The sequence below is a fragment of the Somniosus microcephalus genome, chromosome 28 (assembly GCF_052327205.1).
Source record: "Somniosus microcephalus isolate GS21.2 chromosome 28, FLI_Smic_1.0, whole genome shotgun sequence".
In the NCBI taxonomy this organism is placed as follows: Eukaryota; Metazoa; Chordata; class Chondrichthyes; order Squaliformes; family Somniosidae; genus Somniosus; species Somniosus microcephalus.
The window spans coordinates 24,854,970-24,874,724 of NC_141014.1; the positions used below are offsets into that span (position 1 = coordinate 24,854,970).

The 19,755-nt window shown below is 46.5% G+C and overlaps 1 protein-coding gene across 1 annotated transcript in view; it reads right to left on the reverse strand.

Annotated features, from left to right (window-relative positions):
• Positions 1-3,681: 3,681 nt before the first annotated feature.
• LOC147099454 (cytochrome P450 2J2-like) overlaps positions 3,682-19,755 on the reverse strand; it is a 33,486-nt gene continuing 17,412 nt past the window's right edge. Inside the window, exons 5-9 of the mRNA XM_085969624.1 lie at positions 18,432-18,605; positions 15,779-15,920; positions 7,343-7,530; positions 5,028-5,169; positions 3,682-3,978 (exon numbers count right to left, since the gene is read on the reverse strand). Coding sequence (XP_085825750.1) covers positions 3,779-3,978; positions 5,028-5,169; positions 7,343-7,530; positions 15,779-15,920; positions 18,432-18,605 — 846 coding nt within the window. The 3' untranslated portion in view covers positions 3,682-3,778. The remainder of the gene's footprint in view (positions 3,979-5,027; positions 5,170-7,342; positions 7,531-15,778; positions 15,921-18,431; positions 18,606-19,755) is intronic.

Here is a 19,755-nt window from a genome sequence, read left to right on the forward strand (position 1 = left end):
TGTCTATTTCTGTTTTAAATTTATGTAATGATGTAGCTTCTACAGCTTTTTGGGGCAGCATATTCCATGGACCTACCACCCTCTGAGTGAAGTAGTTCCTCCTCATCTCAGTTTTGAAAGAGCAGCCCCTTATTCTAAGACTATGCCCCCTAGTTCTAGTTTCACCCATCATCGGGAACATCTTCCCCACATCCACCCGATCCGACCCCTTCACAATCTTATATGTTTCAATAAGATCGCCTCTCATTCTTCTGAACTCCAATGAGTAGAGTCCCAATCTACTCAACCTCTCCTCATATGTCCATCCCCTCATCCCCGGGATTAACCGAGTGAATCTTCTTTGTACTGACTCGAGAGCAAGTATGTCCTTTCTTAAGTATGGACACCAAAACTGTACGCAGTATTCCAGGTGCGGCCTCACCAATACCTTGTACAACTGAAGCAATACCTCCCTATTTTTATATTCTATCCCCCTAGCAATGAAAGCCAACATTCCATTGGCCTTCTTAATCACTTGCTGCACCTGCATACTAACCTTATGAGTTTCGTGCACCAGGACCCCCAGATCCCTTTGTACTTCAGTACTTTCCAGTTTCTTGCCATTAAGATAATAACTTGCTCTACGATTTTTCCTGCCAAAGTGCATAACCTCACACTTTCCAGTATTGTATTCCATCTGCCAAATCTCTGCCCACTTACTTAGCCTGTCGATGTCCCCTTGCAGGTTTTTTATGTCCTCCTCACTCACTACTTTCCCTCCCATCTTAGTATCATCTGCAAACTTTGATATGTTACACTCGGTCCCCTCCTCCAAATCGTTAATATAGATTGTAAAGAGTTGGGGACCCAGCACTGACCCCTGCGGAACACCACTAGCTACTGATTGCCAGTCTGAGAATGAACCATTTATCCCAACTCTCTGCCTTCTGTTAGATAGCCAATCCTCTATCCATGCCAGAATATTACCCCCAATCCCGTGATTTTTTATCTTAAGCAATAATCTTTTGTGTGGCACTTTGTCAAATGCCTTTTGGAAGTCTAAATACACTACGTCCACTGGTTCCCCTTTATCCACCCTATATGTTACTTCCTCAAAGAACTCCAGCAAATTTGTCAAACATGACTTCCCCTTCATAAAACCATGCTGACTTTGTCCTATTAAATTATGGTTACCCAAATGTCCTGTTACTGTCTCCTTAATAATGGACTCCAAAATTTTACCTACCACAGATGTTAGGCTAACCGGTCTATAGTTTCCAGCCTTCTGTCTACTGCCCTTTTTAAATAAGGGTGTTACATTAGCAGTTTTCCAGTCTGCCGGGACCTTTGCCGAGTCCAGGGAGTTTTGGAAAGTGGAGAAATGCATAAAGACACAGCTTATATAGTCAGAGAATAATGTCAGATGTTTACAGGTAATCTTTCTAACTGCCATTTATCACACCTCGGCAGAGAGATAATCACAGCAATCAAAGGTGTGAATGGTGTCCAAACAGGCCAGTCAGGAATACATTACATCAAAGAACAATGAGGTGGGGTCACAAGGGGTCAAATATTGCAGATGCTGGGGTCTGTATGAAAAACAAAAAAAAAGACAAAAAACATTGTGATTTCAAATAAAGCTGTTGGACTATAACCTGGTGTTGTGTGACTTCTTACATTTGTCCACCCCAGTCCAACTCCGGCATCTCCACACCATGACTCTTAACTGCCCTCTGAGGTTCAAGAAGGTGGCTCACCACCACCACATTCTCGAGGGCACTTAGGGATGGGCAATAAATGCCGGCCTTGCCAGTGACGCCCACATCCCGTGAACAAATTTAAAAAAAATTATCTTGAAAGGGGAGTTGACAGCGTCTGTTCTGAGCAATATTTAATGAATGATATTGCTGGTCATATAATTCCAGAAAGAGCTTCATGATTTTTTGATATATGACTTTATTATCTGACTATGAAATGAAAAAGATGCCAGATGTGTTCCAATCATTTGCTTCGTAATATTAATGCTTTTTTCTCTGAAAGGTGCTGGGAGCTGCAGGAATGGGAGCCCCCAAAAACTAAGGCTGCACCCAGGTTCAATGAGGTCTTTCTCCATGCTCTTGCTGAGGGAGTTAGAGGACGTCAGGAGGTCCTCTTCTCTGGAAACGGAGGGAGGAGGGTCTCCTCAGCAAACCAAGGCAGCTTGGCTGCAAATGGCTGAGGAGGTGAGTTTGACGTCTGTGTGCAGACGCACATGGGTTTAGTGTCGAAAATGGTTTAATGATCTGCTGAGGTCACCTAAAGTGTGGCCTCTGAGTTCAGGGAAATGGAAGTTCAAGAGTGAGGGCTCGGGGCGATTTCCATGTAGAATGTTGGTGGTGACACTGAGCACAAACCACCGTTTATTGGAGAGATGATGCCTGGGGTTTGAGACTGTCGGACTTATATTCATCTCCATGTGCCGGCCACCTGTGGTTGAAGCGTAAGCTTACGTGAATTTACCATGGCTGAGTGCATCCCTTGCCTGACGGCCAGCAATGTGGTCGCCTGCTGCTGGATTGGCTACATCCGGCCCCGCAAGACATCATTCCCCGTCCTCCTCCTCATCCTCCTCCTCGTCCTCTTCACCTACCTCCAAGGAGGCTGTGTGCTGAGCCACCTGTTCATCCGGCAGCACTAAGCCGCGCTGCTCTTCCTCCGAATCAGACGACCAGGGTGGGAGGATATAAATGGTAGCACCCTCGCCTCTGAGTCAGAAGTTAGTGGGTTCAAGTCCCACTCCAGAGACTTGAGCACAAAAATCTAGGCTGACACTCCCAGTGCAGTACTGAGGGAGTGCTGCACTGTCTGAGGTGCTGTCTTTCAGATGAGATGTTAAACTGAGGCTCTGTCTGCCCCCTCAGCTGGATGTAAACGATCCCATGGCCACTATTTCAATAGAAGAGCAGGGGAGTTATCCCCGGTGTCCTGCCTGATATTTATTCCTCAATCAACATCACTGAAACAGATTATCTGGCCATTATCACATTGCTGCTCTGGGAGCTTGCTGTGTGTAAATTGGCTGCTGTGTTTCCCACATTACAACAGAGCGCTGCACTGCTGGTCGGTGCTGTCTTTCAGATGAGACGTTTAACTGAGGCCTTGTCTGCCCTCTCAGGTGGACATAAAAGATCTCACGGCAACTATCTCGAAGAAGAGCAGGGGAGTTATCCCCGGTGTCCTGGGGCCAATATTTATCCCTCAATCAACATCACTAAAACAGATTATCTGGTCATTATCCCATTGCTCTTTGTGGGAGCTTGCTGTGCGCAAATTGGCTGCCGCGTTTCCTACATTACAACAGTGACTACACTTCAAAAAGTACTTCATTGGCTGTGGGAGGTCGTGAAAGGCACTATACAAACGCAAGTCTTTCTTGACATAGCTGTCTCTGGGGCAGATGTTTCTCTTCTGCTCAGCACCAGGGGGCGCTCCAACAAGGGAGCTCTCATTCCCCGTGACCTTATAGGCACAATATCTGGGAAAGTGGGCTGCGGCCTGCCTCTGTCCGTGGGCTCACTCCCAGAGCAGCTCGCAGTCCAGGAGCTCAGTCAACTGGAGTCGGGGGGCCCGTCCACTCCAGCTTAGACACATTTAATTTGAAAAGGCCAAGACTGAGACAAGGATCTGCAACAGACCACCGAGTCACGTAAGACAGAAGACAGATTACTGTGTGAAGCGACAAGTATTTAATCAAGCAAATTCCATATTTCTCTGAAGCTAACTCTACCATCCACCACCATCACGTGGATTGACTCTGAGATCACAGTTCATCATCTGGAGCCTTTCTGCATCTTAACCCCATCTTGTATGGCTTCGGGGCTAGCAACGAATTGTATTCACCTTGCAGGCTTGGTGAAGAGGTCTTGTCGGGCCAGTAGAACTCAAATTTCTGGAGGAGAGAAGTGAAGAACAGAAAGAGCTCCATTCTGGCCAGTTTTTCTCCCGGGCACGCTCGCAGACCTAGAACATTCAACGCAACATTCAACGTGTTAATGAGTGGAGATGAAAAATAAACCTCGCTTGAAGCAATTCAGAGTGGTTCAAGTGTTCAGACTACATTGCAAATCATGTTGCCAGCAGATAGTAAAACACCATATGGTAGACGTTAGGCGTTACTCTATTGATGGTCCCAATCTTGGCATCCTACTTGATCCTGAGCTGAGCTTCATATCCCTTATCCTCTCCATCACCAAGTCCACCTTCTTCCAGCTCCGCAACATCGCCTTTCTCCGTCCCGTCTCAGCTCACCTGCGGCTGAAACCCTCATCTGTACCTCTGGACTCAACTCACCCAATGCTCTCCTGGTTATCCTCTAACAACAACAATGAATTGCATTTATATATTGCCTTTAACGAAGTCAAACATCCCCAAGGCGCTTCACAGGAGCGTTATCAGACAGAATTTGACACCGCGCTGCATAAGCAGATATTAGGACAGGTGACCAAAAGCAAGGTCAATGAGGCAGGTTTTAAGGAGCGTCTTAAAGGAGGAGAGAGAGGCGGAGATGTTTAGGGAGGGAATTCCAGAGCTTAGGGCCTAGACAGCTGAAGGCACGGCCACTAATGGTGGGGTGAAGGAAGTGAGGATGCGCTAGAGTTCAGAATTGGAGGAACGCGGAGATCTCGGAGGGTTATAGGGCTGGAGGAGGTCACAGAGATAGGGAGGGGTGAGGCTACGGAAGGATGAGAATTTTAAAATCGGGACGTTGCCGGACCGGGAGCCAGTGTAGGTCAGCGAGCACAGGGGTGATGGGCGAACGGGACTTGGTGCGAGTTAGGTCACGAGCAGCAGAGGTTTGGATGATTACAGAGATTTCCACAAAGAAAGGAGAAATAACGTCAGAGACTTGCAGTTAGCAGAGGTCTCCTCCCCACCCCCACCTCTATCTTCAGGAAGAATAAAGCATGAGTTGTGTTGGAAGGCGCTCCTGCTTGTTGTTAGGGTGAAGATTAAATTAATCTAGAACTGATTGTAAACAAGAATCTTGGCAGCCTGAAGTGCCGACTCACCCATTGAAAATGGAATGAATGCCTCTGGTTTAAAGAATTCCCCATTTTCATTCAGGAAGTTCTCTGGATTAAATTGTTTTGGGTCCTTCCATTGTGTCTCATCAGACAAAGCTGACAGCATGTTTATTAAGATAAACGTTCCCTGGAAATACAGAACAAAATACCTGCATTAAGTCACACAACGCAAAGGGTTACATCTCACCGTCTCTTACACATCATCATCGGTATTTAAGGAAAGGCAGAAAAGCTGGAATGGTAATTTGTTCCACTCCCGGCCTGGAGGAACAAGCACTTCTTAAGATAAAAATAAAAAAGTTGATGCATCTCGTGTTATCAAATGGAGCACAGGAGGGGGTCATGACGATGGTTTTGAAAGGGAGGGTACCTGAGGGGAAGAAACAATTACAGTATCAATAGCATGGGGACCAGAAAGGGAAATTGGGTGGTCAGCAGTTTAGTAGGAATGGGGGGGTCAAGGAATCCTAGGTTGCTCAGGGACGTACGGTTGGACATAGATCAAAAGCTTGTGGCTCTGGCCAGAATCTTTCAATCCTCCATCGTTATGGCCATAGTGCCAGAGGACTGGAAGATTGAAAATGTTGCAACCCTGTTCAAAAAAGGCGAGAGGGATAAAACCTGTAACTCTAGGCCAGTTGGCGCTGGGGAAACGTCCAGAGGCCATAATCCAGGACCAAAATGAACCGTCACTTAGAAGAACAAGGGTTAATAAATGACAGCGAACATGTTGTGTCTTTGAACTCGGGGTCCGTGCCGCGATCATGCCGCCTGGCGCTCCTCTTGTGTGCCGGGCTGCTGGCACGGCACCCCGCTCCCCGGTGGCCCAGGCAGGGCCCCGCTGCGTTGTGGGCTTGGGCCCTCCCCTTTAATGAGGGGAAGGGCCCTTCCGTGCGGCAGCGCTACGTGGCCCAGTGCGCAGCGCTGCAGAACGCACAGCCCCGATATTCAGGGTTAGCGCTCTAAGAAGGAAGTGGAGCGTTTGAATTAGCGCTCCACCTCCCTCTTGGGGCGCTAACACTGAAGTTAGCGATCGGCAGCACTATTTTTCGCAGGGCGTTAAATTTAGCACCCAGGCGATGATAGCGACCCATTATGCTCGCTGACGAAATTTTCCCTGCTGAGGTTTACATGCACAAAACTTTAAAGGTGGCAGGACAATTTGAAATGGCTGTTAAGGCTTTCTAAATATAGGCACAGAATGCAAATGCAACAAGCGTTATTCCAAACATTTTATAAATCATTGGTTAGGCCTCAGCTGGAGTGTTGTGTCCAATTCTGGGCACCACACTTTAGGAAGGATGTTAACGCTTTGGGAAGGGTGCAGAGGAGATTTACCAGAATGGTATCAGGGATGTGGGACTTCAGTTATGTGGAGAGACTAGAGAAGCTGGAATTGTTCTCCTTAGAGAAGAGAAGGTTAAGGGAAGATTTCATGGAGGTGTTGAAATTATGAGGGGCTTTGATAGAGCAGATAGGGAGAAAGTGTTTCCACTGGCAGGAGGGTCAGGAACCAGAGGACGCAGATTTAAGGTAATTAGGCGACGAACCAGAGGGAGATGAGAATTTTTTTTCCGCAGTGAGTTTTTGTGATCAGGAACGCACTGCCTGAAAGGGCGGTGGAAGCAGATTCAATAGTAACTTTCCAAAGGGAATTGGATAAATACTTGAAAAGGAAAAATGTGCAGGGCTATGGGGAAAGAGCGGGGAAGTGGGACTAATTGGATAGTCTGTCTTCTCAGTTAATGTTTGACCTGAGGAATGGAAGGAGCTGTTACCTAATGCGGTCCCCTGGCTGGGGAATCTTTTCCCCTGGCTGGAGAATCTAGAACACAGGGTCACAGTCACAGAATAATGGGTCGGCCATTTAGGACTGAGATGTGGAGAAATTTCTTCTCTCAAAGGGTTGTGAATCTTTGGAATTCTCCACCCGAGAGAGCTGTGGTTGCTCAGTCGTTGAGTATATTCAAGACAGAGATCGATAGATTTTGCGGAACGAAGGGAATTAAGGGATATGGGGAGTGTGCAGGAAGGTGGAATTGAGGTAAAAGATCAGCCATGATCTTATTGAATGGCGGAGCAGGCTTGAAGGGCCAAATGGCCTACTCCAGCTCCTATTTCTTATGTTCTTATGTTCTGTCTTTGTGTACTTTGGCCATTCACTGATTGCACTGGCAGATCCAAGAAGTCTATCAGTGTCAGTTTGCTCAGCTGAGGAATGGCTGAGGCTCTGAGAGGGACAGAGACAAATTGCAATTAGGAAAAATAGAAAAGCACTCCGATAACAAAGAATGAGTCACCTTTTTGATTGTGTATCCCCTAAAGCTTGTGTCTTGTATTGTTGCGTGGACTACTCCAAGAGGTGCTATGTTCCCAAATCTTTGAATTTCATGAACAACAGCTTTGACATACGGCATGTTGGTTCCATCCTCCATGGATGGGGCACGGGACCAGCCGATCACCTTGCCTATCTCCTTCTGACACTTTTCTGTAAAGCAAAACAGAAAAGAATAACAGTTGACGTCAGGTGCACAACCTGTCCCTCAAATTGATAATTACGTGTTCTCTGTGTCCATTGATGAATTTGTCAAGGCCAAATCCTTGGGAAAGTTGGGATTGTTAGAGCAGAGAAGGCCATGGGGAGATTTAATAGAGGTGTTCAAAATTGCGAGGGGTTTTGATAGGGTAGATAGGGAGAAACTGTTTCCACTGGCGGAGAGGTCGGTAACCAGCGGACACAGATTGAAGATAATTGACCAGAGAACCAGAGGAGATGAGGAGGATTCTTTTTACGCAATGAGTGGTGAGGATTTGGAATGCGCTGCCTGATAGGGCGGTGGAAGCAGATTCAACAGGAACCGTCAAAAGGGAATTGGAGAAATACTTGAAAAGTATAAATTTGTAGGGCCAAGGGGAAAGAGCAGGGAAGTGGGACTGATTGGATAGCTCTTTCAAAGAGCCGGCACAGACACGATGGGCCGAATGGTCTCCTTCAATCACTGCGTCTAAAAACATTCTGCTCATCTCCCCCTTATGTAGTCATTGTGTGCTCTGATATCGTCAATGGGAAATTGTACCCATAACTCATTATTTATGGGATGTCTGTGGCTGGAAAGATCTAATGTTGCTGCAGGGGATATTGTACAGGAAATGACTGCTCCCAAAGTATCTCCAAACAGCAGTTCCAAAGCATAAAACAGAGCAACTTGAGATGAGTGAGGCTCACTGAAAAGTGGAGAAATGCCTTCTTTTATTGCACTTATTGTTGTGGCTCCTTGTGTTGTTATTATACAATATATATTACAGACACTTTTAGTTCATTTTAGTTAGTGCTTTTACTTAGCTGTATTCTTGCTTTTGTTACAGTGCTGCCGCATGGTGCGGAGTGATACAAGATGTCCAAAGCTGCACTGTGCACTGCCTGTGCACAGTGTGCCACATAGCAATATAACAACACCATACCAAAGTAGTTCCATACCAAAGTAGTTCCATTTAACGATGTGATACTGTAACAATGTAACATCCCTCTTTCTCAAAAAAACTAAAACATGAAATTTAACAATTTAAATTAACAAATATTATATCTAAACTATTATTATCAACTACAAAGAATCGGGATTTTTTTTTTTATTCGCGATATCGCTCAGGTGGTTGGATGTTGTCCCTCCATCTTGTGGATTTGGTGGTGACCATTCCTCTCTGCGTTGTTTTGGTGTGTTCTGCTCTCGTTGTTGTTGTTGCTGTCGCCTTTGGAGTTGGAGTGTGCATGCTCGTGGTTGTTTGATTTGTAGCGCTTGTTTCTGGTGTTGTACTGCTTGTGGTAGCTGGTGTTGTCAATGTTGTTGATGTTGTCTGCTGCTTATCCAGTTCAGGTGAAGGTCTGATGTGGAGTCTGTTCCGCCTGTATTGGTTACCAGGTTCAATCTCTACGAAGTAGGATCTTGGAGTATCAGCTTTTCCAATGACCTTGGCTAAATTCCAGGTTTTCAACACCGGGTCTTGCACATGCACTGATTGTCCATTCAGCAATTCTGGTAGCGTCTTTGCATGATTATCGTAATGTTTGCTTCCTACGATTTGTGCTTCTGCCAGCTTTTGTCTGAAGTCCTCCTGGTCCTGGGGAGGATGTATTTTTGCTGGTAGTGTAGTCTTAAACTTCCTCCCATTCAGCAATTCCGCAGGTGATTTCATGTCTGCTTTCAGTGGTGTTGATCTGAGTGATAGGAGGGCAAGGTCTTGGTCTTCCCCCATCTCACTACTTTTGATGAGAGTTCTCTTGACAGTCTGGATCTGTCTTTCGATGAACCCGTGTCCCCTTGGGAAATGTGGGGATGAGGTTACTATTTTGAACCCATACTTTTCTGCCAGAGCTCTGAATTCACTCGATGTGAACTGGGTTCCATTGTCACAGATTACCTTTTCCGGGATTCCTTGTTCAGCAAACAAGCTCTTTGCAATCCTGGTGGTAGTTGTGGCTCTCAAGTCTTTCATCCTTCTCACAAAAGGAAACTTGGAATAGTAATCTGCCACTATGAGATACCATTCTTGATTGCACATGAAGAGATCTGCCCCAACAGTGTGCCATGGTCTTGACGGTATTTCACTAGGTATCATCTCCTCTTTCTGTTGTGCATTTCTGTATTTCTGGCATATACCACATGCAGAAACCATCTGTTCGATATTTTTGTACATGCCTATCCAGTATACAGCTGATCTGGCTCTCAGCTTGCATTTCTCCATTCCCATGTGGCCTTCATGTATGAGATGGAGAAGTTGTGTCTGCATCGTCTTTGGCACGATGATCCTCGCTCCAGCAAGGAGAATACCGTCTTCTACTGCAATATCATCTTTAATCGACCAGTATTGACGAATTGTCGCCTGTACCTGCTGGATTCTCTCCAGCCACCCCTGTATTACTTGTATTATGAGTAGTTGCAACTCCTCATCTTTGCTAGTCTCATCTCTGATTTGACTGAGCTTTGTAGGAGTAACATTCACTAGGTGGTGGATTTTTACTGTTAGGCCCTCCACCTCGTGTTTCTCATATGGTGACAATCGAGACAATGCATCTGCTAGCACCATTTCCTTTCCTGGCTTATATTTAAGCGTGAAGTCATAGCTTTGGATCCTTAGAAGTAGTCTTTGCAGTCTTGCAGGCGCTTTGCACAGATTCTTCTTATAGATCTGTTCTAGTGGACGATGGTCACTCTCTATTGTAAATCGCCTGCCATATAGGTATGTATGGAATTTCTCGCATCCGTACACTACTGCTAATAGTTCTCGTTCTATGTTGGCGTATCTCGTCTCGGCTGACGTCAAGGCCTTTGATGCGAAAGCTATCGGCTTTCCTTCCTGCACCAGAGCTGCCCCTAGTCCTCTGGTAGAAGTGTCTACTTGCAGAGTGACGCTTTCCTTCTGTCATAATATGACAGACTTGTTTCTTTGCACAACAGTTCTTTAAGTTGTTTGAAATTCCTTTCGTGTGATTCAGACCATTGGTATTTGGCGTCTTCTTTCAATAGCTCTCTGAGATTTGTTGTATGTTCCGACATGTGTGGGATGAAAGAACTCATGTATTGGACCAAGCCAAGGTAACTCCTCAGCGCTTTCTTATCTTTGGGTGGTTTCATTTCAGCAATCGCCGCAATCTTCTCTGGACTTGGCTTGACTCCCTCTGGTGTATAAATCATACCGAAGAATTGGCATTCCTTGACTTTAACTATGCACTTATCTGCATTTAACTTGATGCCAGCCTTCCTGGTACGCTCCATGGCCTCATGTAGGTGCATGTCATGGTCTCTTTCATCTGCTCCATAGATCTGAATATCATCAGCTATTCCTATAGTTCCTTCACAGCCTCTGTATGCCTCGTCTACTTTCTGTTGAAAGATATCTTGACTGACCTTTAGCCCGAATGGTAGCCTCAGGAATTTGTAATGCCCAAATGGTGTGTTGAATGTTGTCAGTGTTGTTGATTCCTCATCCAACTTCACGTTCCAAATCTATTTCTGGCATCTAGTTTTGAGAAAACCTTGGCTCCTGCCAGTGATGGCGTAATCTCCTCTAGCATTGGGGTGGGATAGTGGTCCCTCTTTATCGCCTGGTTTAGATCTTTGGGGTCCAAACATATTCTGAGACGCCCGTTTGGCTTTTCTCGTACCACAATTGAGTTTACCCAGTCTGTGGGTTCAGTGACCTTTACGATCACTCCCTTTTCTTCCATCTCCTTTAGCTCTCTTTCAAGCTTTGTCTTCAGCTCGATGGGTACTTTTCATGGAGCATGGATAACGGGCTTTACCTCTGGATCGATGGTGATGTGGTATTGGAAATCTCCGAAACATCCCACTGTATCATCGAAACATTCCGGATACATGTCTATCAAGTCTTTTTTACTCTTGATTTGTGGGCGGTTCTCCAGTGGGGTGTTGCTGTCTATCTTCGGTGACGTTTCCGTCAGCTCGTGATGCACTGAGATCAATCTCAACTTCTCGCAGCTGTTTAATCCCAGGATCGCTGGCCCCTCAGTGTCGGTGACATAGAACATGCAGTTGATGTTCTTTTATGTGTCCCTTTGATAAAGGTTATTCCGAGTTGTTTAATCTCACTCCCCCCGTATGCTGTCAGCGTGACATTACTTGCCTTTAAACAACCATTTTTTGGGTAGCCATCTTCTCTCAGGTTTTCGGGAAAGATCTGTTGGTACAGTCTCAATGGGAGAATGTTGCTCTGAGCCCCTGTGTCCAGCTTCAACTTTTAAGTTGATGGTTGTGGGCCGACCTTTGACCTTTTTTTTGATTTGGATGATGGTGTGCAATTCTCTCCTCGGAGTATTTTCCGCTCTGGACATCTCGTGTAGCTGTATCTTTATTGGTTTCGATGTTTAGTGCATTGTCGTAATCATCATCATCATCCTACTCATCCATGGCATGGATATTGTGTTTCTTTCTCTGGTTCTGCTGTCCGCCTTTGTTTTTGATGTATGTTCCTTCTTTCTTCGTTCTACACCTCTTTTCCCAGTGGTTTAGTTTGCCACATGCATTGCAGCTTGTTCCATATGCTGGACATTTCCTCTTGTCTGTGTAATCGTGCGGTCTTCCACAATTTCTGCACATGTTTCCCCCGTTGTCATGTGCATGTCTTTGTGTGTTGTACTTTTCTCTCACTGCATCCACTCTGTTGTCCGTCTCAGAAGCCGTCCGCATGTCAGCCGTTTGAGAAATCAGCGTTTTCATTTGCTGCTTCATGGCTTCATGAGCTCTCGCAGTATCTATAGCCTCTGTTATTCCGAGCTTTTCTTTTCCTATCAGGGCTTTTTGTACCTCTACATGCACTGACCCCCATATTAGCTGGTCCACAAGCTTTTCCTCCATTTCCTTAAATTTACACTTGCTGGATTCATTTCTCAGCCTTGTCAGGAAATTGTCAGCTGTTTCACTGGGTTCCTGTCTTAGACTCTGGAATTTGTATCTGTGTATACAGTGATTGGAATTAGGCTCTAGATGGTTGCTGAATTTATCAAAAATTGTCGCTGGGTTTTCCTTTTCCTCTTCAGTCAAACTCCAGCTATTATACAAATCTAGGCCTTTTTCTCCTGTCCACAACAGAATGTAACTAACCTTTTCCTCGTTGGTAGTACCCTTCAGGAAGCTTTTGAATGTAAGCTCACATTTCTGTTTGAACTTGCGGAATGCTTCTACTATATGTAAGAGGGTTTTCCTTGAGAGATTTCCCTGAGGTTTCTCTCTCTAGAGGCCTCTCTCTCTTGCACAGTAAAACCTTGAGTGGTTCGACCCACTCACCCCTTAGATTCTATACTCTGGACTTAGGCGCAGGAAATACAATGTAGAGAAGACTCTTGTAGACCAAGTTTGATGAATCAAAATGAAATTTTATTGCAAATGGAAAAATACCAAATCAAATGCAATACAGATAAGAGAGTACATGGGAGGGAAAAACAAACACAAACAAATCATAACGACATTATACTAACTAAGGCAAATACAGGCATATTATACTCTACAAAGATCATCGTGAAATAAGGAAACACACGGAACATCGAGGGACAACAACTCATGTTAATTGTACCCTTAAATCCACCCCCTTATTAAACCTATCTAGATCTGATTGTGAAGGGCCAGAAACATGCTCACCAATCCCACTAGGAAGTGCAAGGTTTTGAAATCGAGTCTGTGTTTGGTCCTTTCAGGCGTTTCGCCTCCACGTGGATCGTGGAGCCCCTGCGAGCTGCGCCACACCTCTCTCCTGAGGTGGGGGTCGGGGCGGCTGGACACCGGCGGGCCTGGATGTTGGCGGGGTCGAGGATCGTCGGCTCGACCCTGGCCAGGGGAGCCTTGGGCTGGTATGGCCCCCTTGCTTTCGGTTACGGCCCGGGGATGGTCGATGATTTCCCAATGGTTTTCCCCGGGGCGGGACGCTGGTTTCGAATGACTTTTTATACAGTCATAATTATCTTTCTCCTCCGACGGTGGAGAGGAGTCCGCTGATCTTTCCCCAAGCCAGCTCCTCTTTGCCCAGCTCAAAAGCTGGACCGGCTGCTGGGGCTGCAACGACTGTCCGACTGTAAACTGTCTTTTAGCTCGACTCTCCTTGTGACTGTTCAAGCTTGCATTGCCTGAAGCTCACCTCGTGTCTTCTCGTCCCTTCGTGTCCAGAAGCTACTGCCGTCTCCTCTAAGCTCGTCGAGTGCCTGCGTGTTGCTCCAATCTACTGCCGTATCAACTGCCGAAAGGTCTCGCCAGATATACCTTTCTTCCCGAGGCCTCCACTTCCCGCCCAAAATCAGGTTAGTCTTTGTTTTAACTTTGGCGGGCTGGGAGCACAGCGGGGCAGTTATATTTAAAATCATTTTAAGCGGCTGGTAACAGGCCCATCTCTGGTTTGAAATGGCTCTCATTGTTTTTAATGTCCTGCTGATCTTGTTACCGAGCCCTTGGTGTTGTTCTCATGAATATGAGATTGTCCCCTTTCGTCTGGGTCAACATTTAGATGGCCTCTGTTTCCAGGCCGATCTTAAGTGGATCTGCATCTAATCCATATGCATGCCTGTGGGTCTGGTTTCGTTCTCTCAGAAACGGCTTCCAGAACTTACTATGGGTTGAATCCACATAGCTGTCTGAGGTTGCGCAGGAACCATTTTAAAGTGTCCCAATAAGCTGGTCACATGGTACGGTGGCCATTTTGTATGCCTCTTTTCCTGGGCTTCTTTTAAAACAGTCTTTAAAATCATGGCCTCTTCTGCCTATTGACCCTTATTAATAAAAAATCCAATTTTGCGAATCCTACATATATCGTCGGCTTCCCAGTTCATGAGGGGTTGCATTTGCACAGTCAGTGCGGCGGCAGCCGTCATTTGAGTTTCCCGTACGATTCACTTTCAATCACCGCAGACACCGGCACTCACAATCAGCTCATAAAATCACTTTTTGTCTTATTCGTAGTTCGTATCGCAGAATTTGTACTCACTTATACCGCTGCCACCATGTTGTGTCTCCTTGTGTTGTTATACTATATATATTACAGACACTTTTAGTTCATTTTAGTTAGTGCTTTTACTTAGCTGTATTCTTGCTTTTGTTACAGTGCTGCCGCATGGTGCGGAGTGATACAAGATGTCCAACGCTGCACTGTGCACTGCCTGTGCACAGTGTGCCACATAGCAATATAACTACACCATACCAAAGTAGTTCCATACATAGAAACATAGAAGATAGGAGCAGGAGTAGGCCATTCGGCCCTTCGAGCCTGCTCCGCCATTCAATGAGATCATGGCTGATCATCCAAATTCAGTACCCTGTCCCTGCTTTCTCCCCATATCCCTTGATCCCTTTAGCCTCAAGAAATATATCCAACTCTTTCTTGAATATATTTAATGAACTGGCCTCCACCGCCCTCTGTGGCAGAGAATTCCACAGGTTCACCACTCTCTGGGTGAAGAAATTCCTCCTCATTTCAGTCCTAAATGGCTTACCCCTTATCCTTAGACTATGACCCCTGGTTCTGGACTCCCTGGCCATCAGAAACATCCTTCCTGCATCTAGTCTGTCCAGACCTGACAGAATTTTATAGGTTTCAATGAGATCCCCTCTCAGTCTTCTAAACTCCAGTGAGTATAAGCCCAATCGACACAATCTCTCCTCATACGTCATTCCTGCCATCCCAGGTATCAGCCTGGTGAATCTTCGCTGCACTTCCTCCATGGCAAGAGCGTCCTTCCTCAGGTAAGGTGACCAAAACTGCACACAATACTCAAGGTGCGGTCTCACGAAGGCCCTGTACAACTGTAGCAAGACATCCTTGTTCCTGTACTCGAACCCTCTTGCTACGAAGGCCAAAATACCATTTGCCTTCTTAACCGCCTGCTGCACCTGCATGCTTACCTTCAGCGACTGGCGCACAATAACACCCAGGTCTCTTTGCACTTCCCCTTCTCCCAATCTATTGCCATTCAAATAATAATCTGCCTTCCTGTTTTTGCCACCAAAGTGGATAACCTCACATTTATCCACATTATAGTGCATTTGCCATGTTTCTGCCCAATCACCCAACCTGTCCAAATCGTACTGGAGTTTCCCGACATCCTCCTCACAGCTTACCCTCCCACCCAGCTTTGTGTCGTAGTAGTTCCATTTAACGATTTGATACTGTAACAAAGTAACACTTATTATGGGCAATTTAGTAGAACGGCCACCCCCTTTAAGTCGGAGGCCTGGTTGTACCTTGTATATCTGGATAAAGCATCATGTATAGAATGCCCCATTGGAGAGTAGTTGCTGTGGTTACCGTTCCAGCACCAAAGAGATCGTTGACATTCTGGAGCAGGTTTCCCTCCGTCAAGCAAGAGTCAGGAGAGTTCTGTTCCTGCAAAATAAATGTTATTCTTCTTTCCAATTCTTAACAACACCAAAGTCTTCTACCAGCGAACCCTTGCTCCCTGCCGAGGTAACTGCGCACCAGAGGGAGAAAGTGACGCAAGGAAAAGTCCAGGATAATTCAGCCCATTGAAGCTTGTCCGACTGGTATGAGGATTTCAAACTCCCCTAATCATAGAATCATAGAATAATACAGCGCTGAAGGCGGCCATTCGGCCCATCGTGCCTGTGCCAGATCTTTGAGCGAGCTCTTCAATTAGTCCCACTCCGCCCTGCTCTTTCCCCATAGCCCTGCAAATTTTTCCTTTTCCAGTATTTGTCCAATTCCCTTTTGAAAGTTACTATTGAGTCTGCTTCCACCGTCCTTCCTGGCAGCGCATTCCAGGTCACAACAACTCGCTGCGTAAATTTTTTTTCCTCATGTCACCTCTGGCTCTTTCGCCAATGACCTGAAATCTGTGTCCTCTGGTTACCGACCCTTCTGCCATTGATGTCTTTGACTCCACTGCCTTGTCTGGTAAATTATTTTGTATCTCTACAAAATTATTGGTAAGTTCCAGCCTCTCTTTTACAATCAGGTGTAGCTCAACCTCTTTAATGGGAGCACTTTGTACTCGTCCAATAGCAGCCCTGTCGCCTCCAGCCCCCCTACCTCAGGTCCTCGAGAACTTCTGCCAACACAAACTTAAAGTAATTGGTGGAGGGTTTAGAGGGGATTTGAGGGGAAATTTCTTCACCCAGAGGGTTGTGGGGGTCTGGAACTCACTGCCTGAAAGGGTGGTAGAGGCAGGGACCCTAATCACATTTAAAAAGTACTTGGATGTGCACCTGGGATGCTCTAACCTGCAGGGCTACGGACCAAGAGCTGGGAAGTGGGATTAGGATGGATAGCTCTTTGTTGGCCGGTGCGGACACGATGGGCCAAAATGGCCTCCTTCCGAAGCTGTAACTTTCTATGATTCTATGATTTGCCGGCTTGTTGAGCTCCTCGTACGTTGCCAGGGGTGGGGGAGAGGGGGGGTGGGGGAGTGGGGCAGGGACAATATCTGACTTCTCCTTGCCCCATTCCGCATTGCCCGCCAGCGCCACGATCTCAGGCCGTCAGGTACGGCACTCTTATAGAATTGGCTTTACAATGGTTGCAGTCAGATCGTAGCTGGTGTGAACTTGAAGTGATTTGAGGCTATCTCCTGGCCGGAGCTGGGTCTCACGCCGCCTTGACGGAATATGATTCGGACACTTGCTCTGATGCTTTTCATACAGGCCAATGCCAAAAGAGTCTTTTCAGATGGCACCCCATCCACCACCTTAAACATTCACTCCCTCCACCACCAGCGCACCGTGGCTGCAGTGTGTACCATCCACAAGATGCACTGCAGCAACTCGCCAAGACTTCTTCGGCAGCACCTCCCAAACCCGCGACCTCTTCCACCTAGAAGGACAAGGGCAGCAGGCGCATGGGAACACCACCACCTCCAAGCTCCCCATCAAGTCACACACCATCCTGACTTGGAAATATATCGGCCGATCCTTCATCGTCGCTGGGTCAAAATCCCGGAACTCCCTCTCTAACAGCACCGTGGGAACACCTTCACCACATGGACTGCAGCGGTTCAAGAAGGCGGCTCACCACCACCTTCTCAAGGGCAATTAGCGATGGGCAATAAATGCTGGTCTTGCCAGCGATGCCCACATCCCATGAACAAATAAAAACATTTCTTGTTTACAGCGTCCAGCATGTGTAGCGGGCAAATTGCATTGACGCCAACGTGCCCGCTATAACTGGTAGGACTATTATTCTCTCTAAGATCAATACATTGAAGGGGAAGCTCATCAGAAATGCACAGTGGGCGGGCAACCAGTTGGGTTCGCAATACCAAGAGGGAGGCACCAATGGGGTCCATTAGGGGGGAGAAGCGTCCTGAAGGTCAGAGGCGAGCCCCCACTGAAAACCACAGCCAAGACCTTCAGCACGCACAGCAGGTAAGTGTTCAGGGCCAGAATGGAGGCGAAGGAGGCCACCACAAAGCCAGCTCCCTCCACGGAGGGAATCTCAGCGACATTCCTTGGGTTCATCGCCACCTTCCCCATGGGAAGCGGCAGTAATACAGGCAGACGGATGGAAATCAGCCAGGGAATGATGCCCTCCACCCCATCGCCATTTACATGCGGAGGTCTCAGCAGCAGAGGTAGAGGGAGCGAGACGGGTCAGGCGGTGAAGCCCCCCCTCGCTCGCATTCCCTTCATTCTCCACCGCTATCCCACTACTTTAAAGATGGCTTGCGCTGATTTTCTCACCTACTAGTAGCTGGGCCGAGGCTGCTGTTTCACTGAGGACACTGAGTGAGTTACTGAAGGGAGAAAAGCATTTTGGGCCGTTAGTCTGACCTGGGATCGAAGCAGACTTTCAGAGGTGAAAGGTCAAAGAACAAAGCTCTAGCCTATTGCAACGCACAGACCCACCAACAAAATGAAATACTTCATTAAATGCTGTGCTCACCTTTTCCATTTCCAGTAAATAGGCATCAATAAAATCCCGGATCTCTTCACCATTCAGAGTGTCTTTGTGCTGGTTTATGATGTCCTGAAGTATGGCTTCAACTAAGGCCTGGTTTTCAAATATCCTCCGAATAGGCCCCGGGAAGTAGCGAAGGAATCGAGCTATGGGATACACCTAGCAGCAAGCACAAGAGGATCACCATCAATGATCCCTGTAAGCTGCACATCGTTCTGCACAGTCTGCTTCTTTTAATTTGCGGTCCCTTTACATTATTGCGCATACGCGGTCATTAAATTGTAAAGGCGGCCTGCGCGGGTCCTTTGAGATTACTGCGCGGCCACGAACCTTCGGGGGAGCATTGATCACCATGTATAATTTTGGTGTTCCAATACACAGTGAGTCACAAGGCTTTCAACATTCCCATCCCCATCTGCCCTCTCAGTTGGATGTGAAAGATCTCAGGGCACTATTTGAAGAGGTGCCGGAGAGTTGTCCCCGGTGTCCTGACCAATATTCATCCCTCAACCAACATCACTAAAACAGATTATCTGGTCATTTATCTCATTGCTGTTTGTGGGACCTTGCTGTGCGCACATTGACTGCCATGTCTCATAAGAACATAAAAATTAGGAGCAGGAGTAGGCCATATGGCCCTTCGAGCCTGCTCCGCCATTCAATAAGATCATGGCTGATCATCGACCTCACTCCACTTTCCCGCAGATAGATAAAACATATTTGTTGAAATTCGCTGCCATTTCCTTATTCCACTTTATAATTTCATCTGTCTCAGCCTCTAAGGGACCAACGTGCACTTTGGCTACTTTCTTCCTTTTTACATATTGTAGAAGCTCTTACAATCTGTTTCCTACATTTTAACAGTGATTACACTTCACAAATACTTGTAGCATAGTGGTAATGTCACTGGGCTAGTAATCCCGAGGCCTGGACTAATGATCCAGAGACGTGAGCGCAAATCCCACCACGGCACCTGGGGAATTTATATTCAGTTAATTAAATAAATCTGGAATTATAAAGCTAATATCAGTAATGGTGACCATGAAACTATCGGATTGTTATAAAAACCCACCTGGTTCACTGATGTCCTTTAGGGAAGGAAATCTGCTGTCCTTACCCGACTCTTAACTGTCCTCTGAAATGGCCTAGCAAGCCACTCAGTTGTAACAATTCACTACGAAACAACCTGCAAAGTCCTGCTCACCAACATCTGGGGACATGTGCCAAAATTGGGAGAGCTGTCCCACAGACTAGTGAAGCAACAGCCTGACATAGCCATACTCACAGAATCATAACTTTCAGCCAATGC